The 18,910-nt window shown below is 36.4% G+C and overlaps 1 protein-coding gene across 1 annotated transcript in view; it reads left to right on the forward strand.

Moving 5' to 3' along the window:
- Positions 1–215: 215 nt before the first annotated feature.
- The window catches only part of LOC26514621 (dynein axonemal heavy chain 2), a 40,477-nt gene continuing 21,782 nt past the window's right edge, over positions 216–18,910 (forward strand). The window contains exons 1-3 of the mRNA XM_032452759.2: positions 216–458; positions 4,946–8,121; positions 8,183–12,264. Coding sequence (XP_032308650.2) covers positions 216–458; positions 4,946–8,121; positions 8,183–12,264 — 7,501 coding nt within the window. The remainder of the gene's footprint in view (positions 459–4,945; positions 8,122–8,182; positions 12,265–18,910) is intronic.

Below are 18,910 nucleotides of genomic sequence, written 5' to 3' on the forward strand. Positions count from 1 at the left end.
GGCAGCAGCCATAGAAGCCCTTACAGCGAAGGTGGATACCCACCAAGCCATGTTTAAAGAGCTGCAAGACACTTACCAGTTCCTTAGACAACTATGCTTCAAATTTATTAACTCTAAACGTCCACAATCTAAACCTTGGATTATGGAATGCTCATGGAATTGCTACGCATACGGGAGAATTGAAACAATTCCTTCAAGAACACAATCTCGACCTGATGCTAATCACCGAGACATGGCTTCAACCCAATAGACAAATCTTTATACCCGGCTACAACCTTCATAAAGCGGATCACCCTAGCGATAATAATAGAGGAGGTGCAGCGGTCCTAGTAAAACAGGAACTTCTAGAGCAGATGCGAGAGGCTCCTGCCTCTTGGAAGCTGTCCGGAATTCCCCAACCCAAATCCGAGCGACCGGCCATCCAACACATTACCCATATGCGCAAAGCTTCACTCCAAGTGCCATTGATTTCCTTCTTTTTAATGGTATTCGTTCCAATGAGCTGAGTATCAAAATAGAATATCGACTCTCCTCGGACCATCTTCCTCTAATAGTCAAATATAACTCTACGGCGAAGACGAGAACCCCCACAAGACGGTTACTCCCACCTGGAACTAATTTAGAAGTTTTTCGAAAAGATCTGGAGGAAACATTGGATCTCAACCTAGAAATTCAATCGCCGAGTGACATAAAGGATGCGAACGCCATCTTCCTAAATAAAATCCACTCTGCTGCCCTTGTTGGCACTCCAAGAAACTCTACTCAAAACCGACTACCGGAATCCGATCTCCCACCTACGATTGTTACCTTGCTAACACTCAAGAGAAGGCTACGAAGACAATTTTGTCGAACTAGGGACCCCGTCGTCAACAGAAAATATCGGAGGATTTCCAATCGGTTGGCAAAACTACTGAATCTGAACAAGCGAAAGCAGACCGATCTCTTACTAGAAGACATGTCAACGGATGCTTCATCTAACCACTCTCTATGGAAGATAGCGAGTAAATTTAAAAAACAGGTGTCTCCAAAATTTCCTATTAGGAGAGATGATGGCTCTTGGGCTAGATCGCCAAGTGAGCGCGCGGAAGCGTTTGCATACAACCTTCAAAATCGATTCCAGGAGTTTGAGTTTTCTTCAGCCGCCACTAGAAATGACGTACAGGAAGGAATAGATCAGCCGGGAAAAATGTGCCGCCCAATACGAGCCATCACTGTAGAGGAAGTGTCGACCCACATTAAGTCGCTAAAACCAAAGAATGCGCCAGGGGATGACGGAATAGATAACTATAAATTGAAGGCGCTACGCTTCAAAGCTGTCTTATTTTTGGTACTTATTTTTGATGCCGTGTTGAGGCTAGAATACTTTCCGAAACAATGAAAAAAAGCAAGAATCTGTATGATCCTTAAAACTGGTAAAAGTCCAAATAACTTAGACTCATAAACCTATCAGCCTTCAGTTACCTTCAGTAGCAAAATTATTCAAACGGCGCTTGTTTATCGGATATTCTGAAGAGCATACCTCCCTTTAAATTTGGATTTCGCAAATCTCACGGAACGCCTGAACAACTGAACAGAGTGGTAAACTTCATTCAGTTTACTAGAAATGACGTACAGGAAGGAATAGATCAGCCGGGAAAAATGTGCCGCCCAATACGAGCCATCACTGTAGAGGAAGTGTCGACCCACATTAAGTCGCTAAAACCAAAGAATGCGCCAGGGGATGACGGAATTGATAACTATAAATTGAAGGCGCTACGCTTCAAAGCTGTCTTATTTTTGGTACTTATTTTTGATGCCGTGTTGAGGCTAGAATACTTTCCGAAACAATGAAAAAAAGCAAGAATCTGTATGATCCTTAAAACTGGTAAAAGTCCAAATAGTTCAGTTACCTTCAGTAGCAAAATTATTCGAACGGCGCTTGTTTATCGGATATTCTGAAGAGCATACCTCCCTTTAAATTTGGATTTCGCAAATCTCACGGAACGCCTGAACAACTGAACAGAGTGGTAAACTTCATTCTGGAAGGATTCGAAGCCAAGGAATGTGTAGTGGCTTCATACCTTGATATAAAGCAAGCCTTCGACAGAGTGTGGCACTTAAAGACGCTTCTTCCACCCCAACTGTGGTTTTTAGTACGAAGCTTTTGTGGAACAAAGATTGTTCGCTGTAGTTTTGGATGGCGCTACGTCCAACACCAAAGAAATCCGTGCAGGAGTTCCACTGGGTAGCGCTTTTTCCCCACTTCTCTATTCACTGTTCACATATGACATGCCTGCAAGTCCGAACTGCCAGAATTTAATAACAGCAACCTTTGCTGAAGCCACTGCCATCCTAGCGAGGAACAGATGCATTTTCGCGGCCACGAATGCTATACAAGAGTACCTTGAAAGATTTGAACAGTGGGCCAAAAATTGGAACATTGGAATAAATCCCAACAAATGCACCAATGTGACCTATGCCCTGCGTCCACAATCCTGACCAGGAGTGTTACTCCTGGGGCAACAAGTGCCCCACGTAGCAGGTTACAAGTACCTTGGAGTTTATCTAGACAACCGGCTCAACTTCCGTACACACATAATGTCCATTACGAGGGCCATTAATGTGAAACTGAAAAGGTTAAGATGGCTTCTTAATTGTCGAAACAAACTATCCCTTAGAAATAAGATATTAATATATAAAGTACTAATTGCTCCCTCGTGGTGTTATGGGCTGCAAGTATACGGCATTGCAGCAAAATCAAACATGGATAAAATTCGAATTATGCAAGCCAAAACACTGCGTATGATTACCGGAGCCCCATAGTACATGCGCACCTCTAACTTAGAGATGGACCTGATGGTACTTGTTGAGCTATCAGAATTTTGATAGCGACCGAATTAATACACAATCCACAATTCGATTTCAATATTTTTATTGGGTCAATTTAACCCCAAAACAAATTCCGCCGCCGGACCGCAGCGGCTAGTTACACTGGGAGAATTAAATTGAAATAATTATGTTATTTGATGCTGGCACAAGTCCCAACAGTACTCAAAGTAGGCGACGTACTAAACGAGCAGGCTATAGCTGTAGGAAAATCAATATCCGATTAATTTAAGTTGTTTTATAATACTTTACTTTTATATTTACTTTTTAAATAAATTTTTTTGATTTTGTTGGTGGAATCTTCCGGCCCGAACGAGCCCGCGGCGAGATGTGGTGCACTTGTGAACCTTAATCCAATAAAACTCGGCAAGGCAGGAAGGCACGAACGAGTACATTGGATGTTGGCCAACACTAACTCAGCATTGCGATCCTGGGACACAACAGTGTTGATTGAGCGGGATTGCTTCACTACAGATACTGCCCCGATGGGACGTGAGAATCGTGCGGTTGAAACCTGCCATGCAAATTTCTCATGCAGCGAGTAAGACCGGGTCCCACTTGGTTAGCTGGTGGATACGCAGCCAAACAAATGTCAACGCTTTCGAGACCTTTGGTCTAACAATCGTGCCATGGACTCCCAAGATGGAAGGCTGTCGTTGTTTCCGGCGATAGTGTCTTCCCACTTGGCTTTTGTGGCAGGGACCAACTTCTGGAGGATAATCTTAATAAGCAAGCATCCTTGGATCTCGGCAGCTGATCCGGAACTGATCCGGGAGCTGATCCGGAGAGGCCGCATATGCCCATTGAACCGATCCGATAGCTCACGCAAATTACTCCTGGCTCGACCACACGAAGCTCAGGATCTCATTAATGTGAGACTGAAATATTACGCAGATTACTAAAACGATTGCGCAATAGGTCAAGTAATTTCCGGAGCTCTCATCGACTGCAAGGCTAACTCCTGCAGGCATAAAATGAGCAACCGGAGCTTTTCCATTTTCGTTAGGTGAGGATGGCTGTCAACCGTTGTCAATCGTGGGCGCAGAAATCCGGCCACTCGGCATAGCCGCCGCTGAATGTTGGCCTCGGCAACGGTGGCAACGAGGGGGCTGGGTTGTATGGCATTGCCGATACACTGGCACCGTCGAGAAGTGTGGAGTGGGCAGCGATTCTAATAGAGCGCTTGGCAACCTCCACCTGAATTTCCACCTGCACATGAGCCGCCAGCTGCGGGAATCTCCAATAAAGCTCACTCCCGATCTCGCTGAAGTTAAGCTCCTCCAACTCTTCTTGAAGCGCGGTGAACCGCTCACGCAAACATTTCTCCACTGACTCCAGCGCCATAATGGTACAATCCTCAGTCCGCGCCGCAGCCTTCACTTTATGATGCAGAGCCTCCATCTCCTGGTAGGTCACCTCTGCTCTTCTCCGCAGCATCCTTTCCCGGTTTGCGGCACCAGCTCCAATAGTCGCAGCTCCAGACTCCATTATTCGATTAAAATGCAACTTGTAACAACAAAAACAAGGGCGTTTCTTGGGACTTTTAATGCTGATCACAATAATCCGCCGGGATGACATCACCAATGTTGAGCTATCAGCGTTATCAGATAGCGGCCGAATTAACAAGACGAGGTTCAATTTTAATATTCAATTTATTGTGGTCAATTTAACCCCAAAACTATTTTCGCGGCCGATCCAAAACAATGCCGAAAAACAAGTGCATAAAACCTAAGAGCTTGCGCAGAAGCTCCACCAATGCTCCCAAAGTACATACGCTACAAATAACAGTAAAGCGCATGCGAAACTGGGAGACAAAAAAGAGAAGAATACATGCTGATAACAAAAGCTGCAGCTAAGCATTTTATGATTATTTTAAATTCATTTTTTTGGTCTCTGCTTGGCCCTACAGCTGTCTTATAACTGAATATAACTTAATTTCAACTGTATATAAACTTCGGCTCCTCCCGAAGTTAGGTTTCTTTTCTTGTGCATTTTCTTGTAAGTGTTTTACATTTACATTACATTAAAATTTTTAAAAGGCTTTTTTCACTAATTGTTTAATTTTGTTTGTTACAGCGATTTTGATGAAAATTCGAAAAATTTTACTCTAGAACTGATTATTAATTTGGACTTCCAAGCTTTTTCGGAAGACATTCAAGATATTTCAAATGCAGCTACCATGGAGTTGCAAATTGAAAATGGCATAAAAACTATAGCTTCAATTTGGAAAAAACAAGGCTTTGAAATGGCATTTTACCATGATGGTATATATCGAATAAAAAATGTCGATGATTGTTTTCAGCTCTTAGAAGAGCATATGGTTCAGATTTCTGCTATGAAGGCTACTCGTTTTGTCGAACCATTTATTGACATTGTTGATTACTGGGAAAAAACTTTGTCTTATATTAGCGAAACACTGGAGAAGGGCTTAACCGTTCAGAGACAATGGCTTTATTTAGAAAATATATTTCAAGGTGATGACATACGAAAACAACTTCCAGATGAGGCTAAACGATTTGCGACAATTACAGAAGAGTTTCGTACAATATCAAGTAAAATGTTTCAGGCGAAGACTGCCGTTAAAGCAACTCACTTAAGACCTCCACCATTTCTATTAAATCGTTTTAACCGCATGGATGAAAGGTTAGAACTAATACAAAGAGCTTTAGAGATATATCTTGAAGCTAAGCGTCAATTGTTTCCTCGGTTTTATTTTATTTCAAATGATGACTTGTTAGAAATCTTAGGAAATGCCAAAAGACCAGACCTTGTTCAAACACATTTAAAAAAACTCTTTGATAACTTATATAAATTAGAACTTAAACGTGTTGGAAAAACGCTGAGCAGATGGCAGGCTACTGGTATGTATGCAGATGATGGAGAGTTTGTTGAGTTTTTACAAGTCCTCTACATTGACGGGCCATCAGAACGTTGGCTCAAGCAAGTTGAAGAGTATATGTTTTCCGTTATGAGAGAATTGTTGAAGTTAACCCGAGGTTCGCTCAAAAAGCTTATTGGTAATAGAGAAAAATGGATATCCTTATGGCCAGGGCAAATGGTTCTTACCACAGCTCAGTTACAGTGGACCACAGAATGCACTCGTAGTCTCATTCATTGCAGTATGGTTGACCAAAAAAAACCACTTCGAAAACTTAAAAAAAAACAGATTAAAGTTCTTTCAAAGTTATCGGAAATGAGTCGAAAGGATCTTACAAAAATAATGCGACTTAAGGTAAACACATTAATCACTCTTGAAATACATGGGCGCGATGTCATAGAAAGAATGTATAAAGCGAATTGCAAAGATACTGGTCATTTTGAGTGGTTTTCACAATTGAGATTTTATTGGCATCGAGAGTCGGAACTTTGTGTAATTCGACAAACAAATACGGAACATTGGTATGGTTATGAATATACAGGTAATTCAGGAAGACTGGTTATAACACCTTTAACTGACCGATGCTACATAACTTTGACTACCGCGCTACATTTGCATAGAGGTGGAAGTCCAAAAGGGCCAGCAGGGACAGGTAAAACTGAAACAGTTAAAGATTTGGGGAAAGCTTTAGGAATGTGGGTTATAGTAACCAATTGCTCAGAGGGCTTAGACTATAAAAGCATTGGAAAAAATTTTTCTGGATTAGCACAAAGTGGATGCTGGGGCTGCTTTGATGAATTTAATCGAATTAATATTGAAGTACTTTCAGTTGTGGCCCAGCAGATCATGTCTATCATGGCCGCATTGTCAGCCAAATCTTCTGAGTTTATGTTTGAAGGTCAAATGATTAAGTTAAAGCATACCGTTGGTCTCTTTATTACCATGAATCCTGGATATGCCGGGCGAACGGAACTTCCTGATAATTTGAAATCTATGTTTCGACCTATTTCAATGATGGTACCAGATAATATAATAATTGCAGAAAATTTACTTTTTTCTGATGGATTTACTAATACTCGCAATTTGGCCCGAAAAGTATTTACTCTGTATGAGTTGGCTAAACAGCAACTATCTAAGCAGTACCACTACGACTTTGGGTTAAGATCTATGGTTGCCCTCCTTCGCTATGCGGGGCGTAAACGCCGCCAACTTCCAACAACTAATGAGGAAGAAATTGTTTATTTAGCAATGAAAGATATGAACGTGGCGCGATTAACAGCTAATGATTTGCCTTTGTTTAATGGAATTATGTCAGATATTTTTCCTGGGGTCAGTGTACCTATTATTGACTACAGCGAATTTAATGTCGCTATTCATGAGGAGTTTAAAGAAGCTGCTCTTCAGCCAATGCCAATAGCTGTAAAAAAGGTTATAGAGCTCTATGAGACTAAAAATTCTAGACACTCGGTTATGATAATTGGTGATACTGGAACAGCCAAATCTGTTACTTGGCGAGTATTGCAAGGAGCGTTTTGTAGAATGAACGCACAACGCTACCAAGGCTGGGAAGCTGTAGCTGTACATCCGGTAAATCCAAAAGCTTTAAATTTAGCTGAACTGTATGGAGAATACAATTTATCAACTGGTGAATGGCTTGATGGTGTACTTAGTTCAATAATGAGAATTATTTGCGCGGATGAAGACCCAATGCAAAAATGGTTATTATTTGATGGTCCTGTAGATGCCGTGTGGATTGAAAATATGAATTCAGTTATGGATGATAATAAGCTTCTTACTTTGGTGAATAGTGAACGCATAACTATGCCTGCACAAGTTTCACTTCTATTTGAAGTTGGTGACTTAGCTGTAGCATCACCTGCAACGGTTTCTCGATGTGGCATGGTATACAATGACTATAATGATTGGGGATGGAGGCCTTATGTAAACTCGTGGTTGCAGCGCCAAAAGGTTAAGGAGTTCGCAGACTTTTTGCGTACTCATTTTGAGTTTATGCTTGCAAAGATTCTTGAATATAAAAGAACTCGCTGTAAGGAACCCGTGAAAACTAATGAGCTAAATGGGGTTATGTCTCTGTGCAAATTACTTGAAATATTTGGAACTAAACAAAATGGGATAAATGCGCACAACATGGAATTGTTAGAAGAAATGACTAGGTTATGGTTTATGTTTTCTCTTGTATGGTCAATTTGTTCGAGCGTTGATGAAGATAGCCGTTTGAAACTTGATAGCTTTATTCGAGAAATTGAAAGTTGTTTTCCTATTAAAGATACTGTTTATGATTACTTTGTAGATCCAATTGAAAGAACATTTCTGCCATGGGATTGCAAGCTTTCCAGTTCTTGGAGATACGATGAAGAGTAAGTAGTTTCATTTAGATTTGGATCTACTGCTTTTTATACAATAAATTTTATTAATTAGGTCACCCTTTTATAAGATAATTGTACCTACTGGCGATACAGTTCGCTACGAATATGTTGTATCAAAACTTTTAGCGGAAGAGTACCCAGTAATGCTGGTTGGTAATGTAGGAACAGGGAAAACTTCAACAGCAGTTAGTGTCATGGAAGCATGTGACAAACATAAATTTTGTGTGCTTTCAGTTAATATGTCGGCACAAACTACAGCTGCCGGTTTACAGGAATCTATTGAAAATCGTACCGAAAAACGGACAAAAACACAATTTGTGCCCATTGGGGGCAAACGAATGATATGCTTTATGGATGACTTTAACATGCCTGCAAAAGATACTTATGGATCTCAGCCTCCACTAGAACTTATACGGCAGTGGATTGATTACAAATATTGGTTCAACAGGAAAACACAACAAAAAATTTATGTTCAAAACACATTACTAATGGCGGCTATGGGTCCGCCTGGAGGTGGACGTCAAAACATATCTCCGCGTACACAAAGCCGGTTTGTTTTGTTAAATTTGACTTTTCCTACCCAGGAAACAATTGTCCGAATTTTCGGTACCATGCTTTGCCAAAAACTGGAAGCTTTTTCTAATGAAGTTCGAGAAATGTGGCTTCCAATCACTTTATGCACAATTAACTTATACGTGGCTGTAATAGGTAAAATGTTACCTACTCCGAACAAATCCCACTACCTATTTAATTTAAGAGATATTTCTAAAGTATTTCAAGGTCTGTTAAGATGTTCCCTGGTTCTTCAAACAAAAAAAAACCTTTTTTTGCGTTTATGGATTCATGAATGTTTCAGAGTTTTTTCTGATCGACTTGTTGACGATGCTGACCAACTTTGGTTTTTAAATACTATTAATGATACATTAGGAAAATATTTTGAAGTTACATTCCATAGTCTATGTCCTTCAAAACTAGCACCTCTATTTGGTGATTTTGTACACCCTCAAGGATATTATGAAGATTTCCAGATAGATTCATTAAGATCTTATATGAAAGTTCAGCTTGAAGAATATAATAATTTTCCTGGGATGACTCGAATGAATCTGGTATTTTTTAAAGAAGCAATTGAGCATGTTGTTCGAATATTGAGAGTAATCTCTCAGCCGAGGGGCCATATTCTTAACATGGGAATAGGAGGTTCTGGCCGCCAAGTCCTTGCTAAGTTGGCTGCATTTATTTTAGAAATGGGAATTTTTCAAATAGAGGTCACAAAGAAGTATAAAACTAGCGATTTTCGAGAAGATTTAAAAAATTTATACAAGGTTACAGGAATAAAACAACGAATGACAATTTTCATCTTCAGCAGTGAACAAATTGCAGAAGTTTCGTTTTTGGAAATAATAAATAATATGCTAAGTACTGGAGAAATAAATCTTTTTAAATCGGATGAATTTGATGAATTAAAAACAGAACTGGAACGGCCAGCAAAAAAAGCTGGAATAGTCCTAACGACTGAAGCGATGTATTCGTTTTTTATGCTCAATGTTCGAGACTACATGCACATAACACTTTGTTTTAGTCCCATCGGCGAAAATTTTCGAAGCTACATTAGGCAATATCCTTCATTGCTAAGCTCTACAACTCCAAATTGGTTTAGATTTTGGCCTCAAGAGGCTCTTTTAGAAGTAGCTTCTCATTTCTTGCATGGCTTTCAATTAAATGTTGTAGTACCTGGAAAAGAGGATGAAAAACATCGTGACAGTTTAGTTATGACCACTGAAAGTGTTCTTCAACGTGATATTGCTCAAGCATTTTCAATAATACATTCTAGTGTCGCAAAAATGTCCGAACTTATGTTATTGGAAGTAAAGCGTTATAACTATGTAACATCACCAAATTACTTACAACTGGTAAGCGGATTTAAAGAACTTCTTGAAAAGAAACGTTTGGAAGTATCAACAGCAGCAAATAGATTACGAAATGGTCTTTCAAAAATCGCTGAAACTCAAGAAAAAGTATCTTTAATGTCCGAGGAATTAAAAATTAGCTCCGAACAAGTTAAAATTCTCGCGCGTGAATGCGAAGAGTTCATTACAATGATTGAAATTCAAAAGTCGGAGGCGACTGAGCAAAAAGAAAAGGTTGATGCCGAAGCAGTAATTATTAGACGAGAAGAAGTTATTTGCCTTGATTTAGCTGCAACAGCACGCGCTGATTTAGAGGTGGTTATGCCTATGATAGACGCTGCCGTGAAAGCTCTAGATGCTTTAAATAAAAAAGATATTTCGGAAGTAAAGTCTTATGGACGCCCACCCATGAAAATAGAAAAGGTTATGGAAGCAGTTTTAATTTTACTTGGTAAAGAACCAACTTGGGAAAATGCTAAAAAGGTTTTGAGTGAATCAACTTTTCTGAATGATTTGAAAAATTTTGACCGTGATCATATTTCTGATAAAACATTAAAACGCATTGCTATGTATACGAAGAACCCAGAACTAGAACCCGATAAAGTAGCTGTAGTATCACTGGCTTGTAAATCGTTGATGCAGTGGATAATGGCAATTGAAAATTACGGAAAAGTTTACCGAATAGTTGCTCCAAAACAGGAAAAACTAGACAATGCAATGAGGTCACTGGAGGAAAAGCAAGCTGCATTAGCAGCAGCAAAAAAAAAGTTGGAAGAACTACAAGCAGTTATTGAAGAACTTTATAGGCAGCTTAGTGAAAAAACAGAACTTTTAAATGAACTGCGCGCAAAGGAAGAACGGCTAAGAAAGCAATTAGAGAGAGCAATTATATTAGTAGAATCATTATCAGGCGAGCGTGAAAGATGGATTGAAACTGTTGCTCAGTTAGACCTCTCTTTTGAGAAACTTCCTGGGGACTGTTTACTGTCCATTGCATTTATGTCATATTTGGGCGCATTTGATACAAAATATCGCGAGGAATTGGTTACAAAGTGGTCATTGTTAATTAAAGAGCTTCTTATACCAGCCACTGCTGAGCTAAAAATTACAAATTTTCTTTGCGACGCTGTTTCAATTAGAGAGTGGAATATACAAGGCCTTCCAGCGGATGATTTAAGTACTGAAAATGGTGTCATAGTAACACAAGGAAGTCGTTGGCCTTTAATTATAGATCCTCAAATGCAAGCAAATAACTGGATTAAAAATATGGAAGAACGTAATCAACTTTTAATTATAGATTTTGGCATGATGGACTATTTGAAACAATTAGAACGAGCTTTAAAGGAAGGACTACCAGTCTTATTACAAAATGTAGGAGAATATTTGGATCAGGCAATTAATCCAATTCTGCGACGAAGTTTTACCATTCAAAGCGGAGAAAAATTACTTAAGTTCAATGACAAATACATTTCATATAATGATCAATTTCGATTCTACATAACGACAAAAATAGCTAATCCCCATTATCCTCCAGAAATATCCTCTAAAACTACCATTGTAAATTTTGCTTTAAAGCAAGATGGACTTGAAGCACAACTGTTAGGAATTATAGTCCGCAAAGAGAAGCCGGCTCTTGAAGAGCAAAAGGATGAGTTGGTGTTGACTATTGCTAGAAACAAAAGAACTTTAATTGATTTGGACAATGAAATCCTGCGCTTACTAAATGAGAGTCGCGGGTCTTTATTAGACGATGATGAGTTATTTTCCACACTACAAAAATCCCGACAAACTTCTGTATTAGTTAAGGAGTCTCTTAGTATTGCCGAAGTCACTGAAGTAGAAATTGATGCTGCGCGTCAAGAGTATAAACCAGCCTCTGAACGCGCAGCAATTTTATTTTTTGTTCTAATGGATATGTCTAAAATTGACCCAATGTATGTATTTTCTTTGGCAGCTTACATACTATTATTTACTCAGTCCATCGAACGAAGCCCTCGCAACCAATTAGTTCACGAGCGAATACAAAATATAAATGAATATCATACATATTCTGTTTACCGTAATACATGTCGAGGACTTTTTGAACGTCATAAACTATTATTTTCGATTCATATGACTGCAAAAATACTTGCAAATGCTGGAAAACTTGTGGAAGAAGAGTATGACTTTATTTTAAAAGGTGGTATTGTGTTAGATAAGCAGGGCCAAGCTCCTAACCCGGCTCCATGTACGTATTTTGAGTTTTGGAATATATATAATGTAGCTTTATAGATAAGTACCGCTTGCAAAAACTTTCATCAATTTTACCTTTAAATGTCGGATAAAATGGTATTATTTATATAATAATCCTTATGGAACCCTTACAAACTAGGTCTGATAAAAGTGTTAAGAATGTTGTATTTTATTTTTTTTTATAAGTTAAAAGCGTCAAAAGCGTAAAATTCATGCAAGAGTGAACATATTCGATTAAAAACCAGCAGCAATGTGAAAGGCAGTCTACGTAGTTGAGAAGAAATAAAAATCCTTACATTAGAATAACTATAACCACAAGTAAATATGTCGTTTCTGACATAGAGAGATTTCATAAAACTATTAATCCTGAGGATAATAATTCTGAAATCCTGAAAATATAATAATTAAATTTGAAACAATTGTTTAAAATTAAAAAAACATAGTTCTACAGGCAGAACACAAGCTGACATTTTTATATTCTCCAGGTTATAATATTCAGAAAGTATAATAAACTCGGAAAGTAAACAAGCTTAATAAAAATCGTCATACATTCGATATTGATACAAGGTATAGACAAGCCCCACTTATAAAATCTAAAACAATAAATCCTTTTAGGAATACAGGCCAAATTACACAAACTGACGAAAAATATTATGTAGAAAAAAATAGAGGCAGAGAAATTACACGCACAGAGGTAGGAAAAACAAGAAAGGAAAGTTAACTTCGGGCGGAGCCGAAGTTGATATACCCTTGGTTGATATACCCTTAAGGATGCTCTATTTCCAATCGTTCAGTTATATAGCGTCTATAGGATATAGTCGCCCAATCTTTATGAAATTTGGCAGATCGGTTTATATTGCCTAAAATGAAATCCCCAGTCCCATCATTCTAGCTTAAAAACAGCAAAGTTTTGCTAATTCCGATCCTTATGATTTGTCAAATCGAATTATTTTGCCCAAAATAGAATCTGCAACAAGTCCCAACCATCTAACTTGAAAAACACCAAAGTTATGGCATTTCCGATCAATCAGTAATATGGCAGCTATAGGATGTACTCGACCGATCCCGGCCGTTCTGACTTACCTGCAAGGAAAAGAAGGATATGTGCAAAGTTTCAACTCGATAGATTTAAAACTGAGAGACTAGTTTGCGTAGAAACCGACAGACAGACGGACATGTTTATATCGACTCGGGAGGTGATCCTGATCAAGAATATATATACTTTATTGGGTCGGAGATGTCTCCTTCACTGCGTTGCACACTTTTGACCAACAAATTATAATACCTTCTGCAAGGGTATAAAAAGAAGAAGAAAATTAATACCAGTAATCTAATATATAAAATTCTCGTGTCACAGTTTTCGTTACCATACTCCTCCGAAACGGCTTGACCGATTTTGATGAAATTTTTTGTGCTTATCCGGTATCTATGAGAATCGGCCAACATCTATTTTTCATCCCCCTAAATGTTAGGGGTAGTCCACCCCTAAATTTTTATTTTTATTTTTTAGACAAACAGAGAGACAGAGAGACAGAGAGACAGAGAGACAGAGACAGAGACAGAGACAGAGACAGAGACAGAGACAGAGACAGAGACAGAGACAGAGACAGAGACAGAGACAGAGACAGAGACAGAGACAGAGACAGAGACAGAGACAGAGACAGAGACAGAGACAGAGACAGAGACAGAGACAGAGACAGAGACAGAGACAGAGACAGAGACAGAGACAGAGACAGAGACAGAGACAGAGACAGAGACAGAGACAGAGACAGAGACAGAGGTAAATTAGTGATGATTAGACAGAATGTATTTTAACAGTGTGTGTCTGTAAATATCAATGAAGTTCAATAAAATAAGAGGGTACTCTTTAATTTTTGGGATTGAAAATGATTAAAATGATAGCTCCGCGAAACTTAATTTTAGCTATCTTCAGTTCTTACTGTATCAGATAATTTTTTTAAGTTTGAAAAATTTTAAATTTTGTCACAAAAGAAGATTCTGAACGCAACAAAAAAAAAAAACAGCTGGCAGTACGAAGTCTGCCGGGACAGCTAGTAATAATATAATAATTCCAGATTTCAACCGGAAGGCAACCCAGCTTAATAAAAGTATCTTTTATATAATAACTTTATTATGTCTTATATTATATATCAGGGCTGGTGTCAGATCATAGATATTAATCCAATTCAAGCAAAAAATGGATACTTAATTTTTCAAACAGGTAATATAGATATGCCCACTAATTATGAATATCATATCACAGTCAATTTAAATAAAACTGAAAGAACTTATAAAAATCTAATATCCCTATCTATATAGTCGGCTGATCCTTATGAAATTCGGCGTTTCGAATTATTTTGCCCAAAGAGGAATCCATTGAAACTCTCATCCTTCTAACTTTCCGATCAATCAGTTAAATGGCATCTATAGGATATAGTCGATCGATCTCGGCCGTTCCCCCTTATATACTGCCTGCAAACAAAAGAAGAATGTGTGCAAAGTTTCAACTCGATAGCTTTAAAACTGAGAGACTAGTTTGCGTAGAAACGGACAGACGGACTTGCTCATATCGACTCAGGAGGTGATCCTGATCAAGAATATATATACTGCGTTGCACACTTTTGACCAAAATTATAATACCCTCTGCAAGGGTATACAAATTAAATAGAGAAATGAGGACTTCCAAATTTCGTAGGTAACTTTTATAAATATTAATTTGGCACAATAGATCAACAAGATAGGAAAGAATTAGTATCGAAAATTGAAAACTTGTCTGAAATTAGTATACAGATCAACGAGTTAAATAAAGTAATCGTTAAAGTAAAGTAACAGTTAATCGTTTCAATAAAAACCAAAACCAAAACCAAAGGTTACAAATTCTTATTTTCAATTTACAAGAATTTACAGAATACATTGAAGATATTGAATTACGAATTCAAATTACAAGATTAGCCATATTCAACCCAAAGCGCCTAAAACATGACACGCTTAAATATATTAATTCAGAAAAATTTTTAAATATCAAAACATTTACTTGGTTACAAGTTAATACTAACGAAATACTGATAATTTAAAAATCAGCAAGTCTTTAAAGTAAAAAAAAAAAGCAGTAGTAAATAATAAATTTACAATAGGTCTCTTAAGACAAACAAATACAGAATGTAGATATACAAAAAATTACAATAGCTTCGAATTAAATTATATTGAACCCAACCTTATAATAACCTTATAATTACATGGATAACATAACAATTAGCCAATAACTTTGTTAAATCAGAATTGTATAAATAAAGATCTAATAGCAGAAGGAAACATAATATAATAAAATCATTTAACTGTTCTATACAAATAGAAGATGTAGTTATAACAAATACTATGCATGATTACATCCGAACTATTTAAGTAAGGAACAACATAACTAAACTCGAACCATTATCTTATATCGTAACCAAAGAAATATTCCAAAATCACTAAAAACAATATTTTTTAACCCTCACAATTTTATTAATACTACTAGAAATAATATTTATTATTATAATCATATATTTGATTTAAAAATTTAAGAACCTCCCATGAAGGATAAAAGTTAATTATAAAAATCAAAAGGTTATTAGTCCCGAAGAATTATAAAAATTATAATTATAAAAATCAAAAGGTTATTAGTCCCGAAGAAGAAACTAAAAGTTCACAAAATAAAGAAAATGAAATACAGTTATACCCCAAAATAACCGCCTAAGGACAGGATAGATTCTTATGGTTGGGGAAGTAACATATCAACAAAATTTCTTCAAGTATATATTAGTAAATTTTGTAATTGAAATTCGTAATCAAACTGCAAATAGCCTCATTCCAATTTTTGTAAAAACATAAACATTTAATTATTCCAATTCGACTGAAAACAGCCTTTTTTCAAATTCCCAATTTCTAAGAGTCTCTTCAGATTGAAAACCAAAACAATATTTTGGTAAACTGGTATTTTGGTAGAATCCCGACTCAAATCTATCTCACTTCTTTTAAGTGAAATAAAACTATACAGTTTAAACCGTTCTTAAATGGGCACCCACTTCACAACAAAATTTCTTTAAGTCTATATCAGTAAATTTTGTAAACCGAAGCTGAAGCCTTTTGTATTGAAATTCGTAATCCAGCTGCAAATAGCCTCATTCCAATTTTTGTAAAAAACATAAACATTTAATTATTCCAATTCGGCTCAAAACAGCCTCATTTCAGATTTCCAATTTCTAAGAGTCACTTCAGATTGAAAACCAAAACAATATTTTGGTAAACAGAATCCCGACTCAAATCTTTCTCACTCCTTTTAAGTGAATTAAAACTAAACAGATCATACCGTTCTTAAATGGGCACCCACTTCACAGGAAATTTCACATTTCCCTCAAGGAATAGGTTCCGACGCAATCGATTCTCTTCAGAAAACAAAGCCTCTCAGAGAGAAAAGCTTCTTTCGAGCTTTGATCTGCAAAAAGCTTCAAGGGAAGCTATAAAATTGATTTAGAGCCCCAAAGTTAAGTTCTGAAATTCTAAAATTCTAAGCAGTTTAAAAGAATCACACTGTTTAAAATACGGAACTCAAATAAAAAATATATTTTTTTCAAAACTATTTTTAAGAAGATATTAAATTTTATAAAATTTAAATTCTTTATTTTTTAGACAAACAGAGAGACAGAGACAGAGACAGAGACAGAGACAGAGACAGAGACAGAGACAGAGACAGAGACAGAGACAGAGACAGAGACAGAGACAGAGACAGAGACAGAGACAGAGGTAAATTAGTGATGATTAGACAGAATGTATTTTAACAGTGTGTGTCTGTAAATATCAATGAAGTTCAATAAAATAAGAGGGTACTCTTTAATTTTTGGGATTGAAAATGATTAAAATGATAGCTCCGCGAAACTTAATTTTAGCTATCTTCAGTTCTTACTGTATCAGATAATTTTTTTAAGTTTGAAAAATTTTAAATTTTGTCACAAAAGAAGATTCTGAACGCAACAAAAAAAAAAAACAGCTGGCAGTACGAAGTCTGCCGGGACAGCTAGTAATAATATAATAATTCCAGATTTCAACCGGAAGGCAACCCAGCTTAATAAAAGTATCTTTTATATAATAACTTTATTATGTCTTATATTATATATCAGGCCTGGTGTCAGATCATAGATATTAATCCAATTCAAGCAAAAAATGGATACTTAATTTTTCAAACAGGTAATATAGATATGCCCACTAATTATGAATATCATATCACAGTCAATTTAAATAAAACTGAAAGAACTTATAAAAATCTAATATCCCTATCTATATAGTCGGCTGATCCTTATGAAATTCGGCGTTTCGAATTATTTTGCCCAAAGAGGAATCCATTGAAACTCTCATCCTTCTAACTTTCCGATCAATCAGTTAAATGGCATCTATAGGATATAGTCGATCGATCTCGGCCGTTCCCCCTTATATACTGCCTGCAAACAAAAGAAGAATGTGTGCAAAGTTTCAACTCGATAACTTTAAAACTGAGAGACTAGTTTGCGTAGAAACGGACAGACGGACTTGCTCATATCGACTCAGGAGGTGATCCTGATCAAGAATATATATACTGCGTTGCACACTTTTGACCAAAATTATAATACCCTCTGCAAGGGTATACAAATTAAATAGAGAAATGAACGGAATCAAAGTTTCTCAACGAAACAAAAGAGGACTTCCAAATTTCGTAGGTAACTTTTATAAATATTAATTTGGCACAATAGATCAACAAGATAGGAAAGAATTAGTATCGAAAATTGAAAACTTGTCTGAAATTAGTATACAGATCAACGAGTTAAATAAAGTAATCGTTAAAGTAAAGTAACAGTTAATCGTTTCAATAAAAACCAAAACCAAAACCAAAGGTTACAAATTCTTATTTTCAATTTACAAGAATTTACAGAATACATTGAAGATATTGAATTACGAATTCAAATTACAAGATTAGCCATATTCAACCCAAAGCGCCTAAAACATGACACGCTGAAATATATTAATTCAGAAAAATTTTTAAATATCAAAACATTTACTTGGTTACAAGTTAATACTAACGAAATACTGATAATTTAAAAATCAGCAAGTCTTTAAAGTAAAAAAAAAAAGCAGTAGTAAATAATAAATTTACAATAGGTCTCTTAAGACAAACAAATACAGAATGTAGATATACAAAAAATTACAATAGCTTCGAATTAAATTATATTGAACCCAACCTTATAATAACCTTATAATTACATGGATAACATAACAATTAGCCAATAACTTTGTTAAATCAGAATTGTATAAATAAAGATCTAATAGCAGAAGGAAACATAATATAATAAAATCATTTAACTGTTCTATACAAATAGAAGATGTAGTTATAACAAATACTATGCATGATTACATCCGAACTATTTAAGTAAGGAACAACATAACTAAACTCGAACCATTATCTTATATCGTAACCAAAGAAATATTCCAAAATCACTAAAAACAATATTTTTTAACCCTCACAATTTTATTAATACTACTAGAAATAATATTTATTATTATAATCATATATTTGATTTAAAAATTTAAGAACCTCCCATGAAGGATAAAAGTTAATTATAAAAATCAAAAGG

Source organism: Drosophila ananassae, assembly GCF_017639315.1.
Source record: "Drosophila ananassae strain 14024-0371.13 chromosome Y unlocalized genomic scaffold, ASM1763931v2 tig00000140, whole genome shotgun sequence".
Taxonomy (NCBI): domain Eukaryota; kingdom Metazoa; phylum Arthropoda; class Insecta; order Diptera; family Drosophilidae; genus Drosophila; species Drosophila ananassae.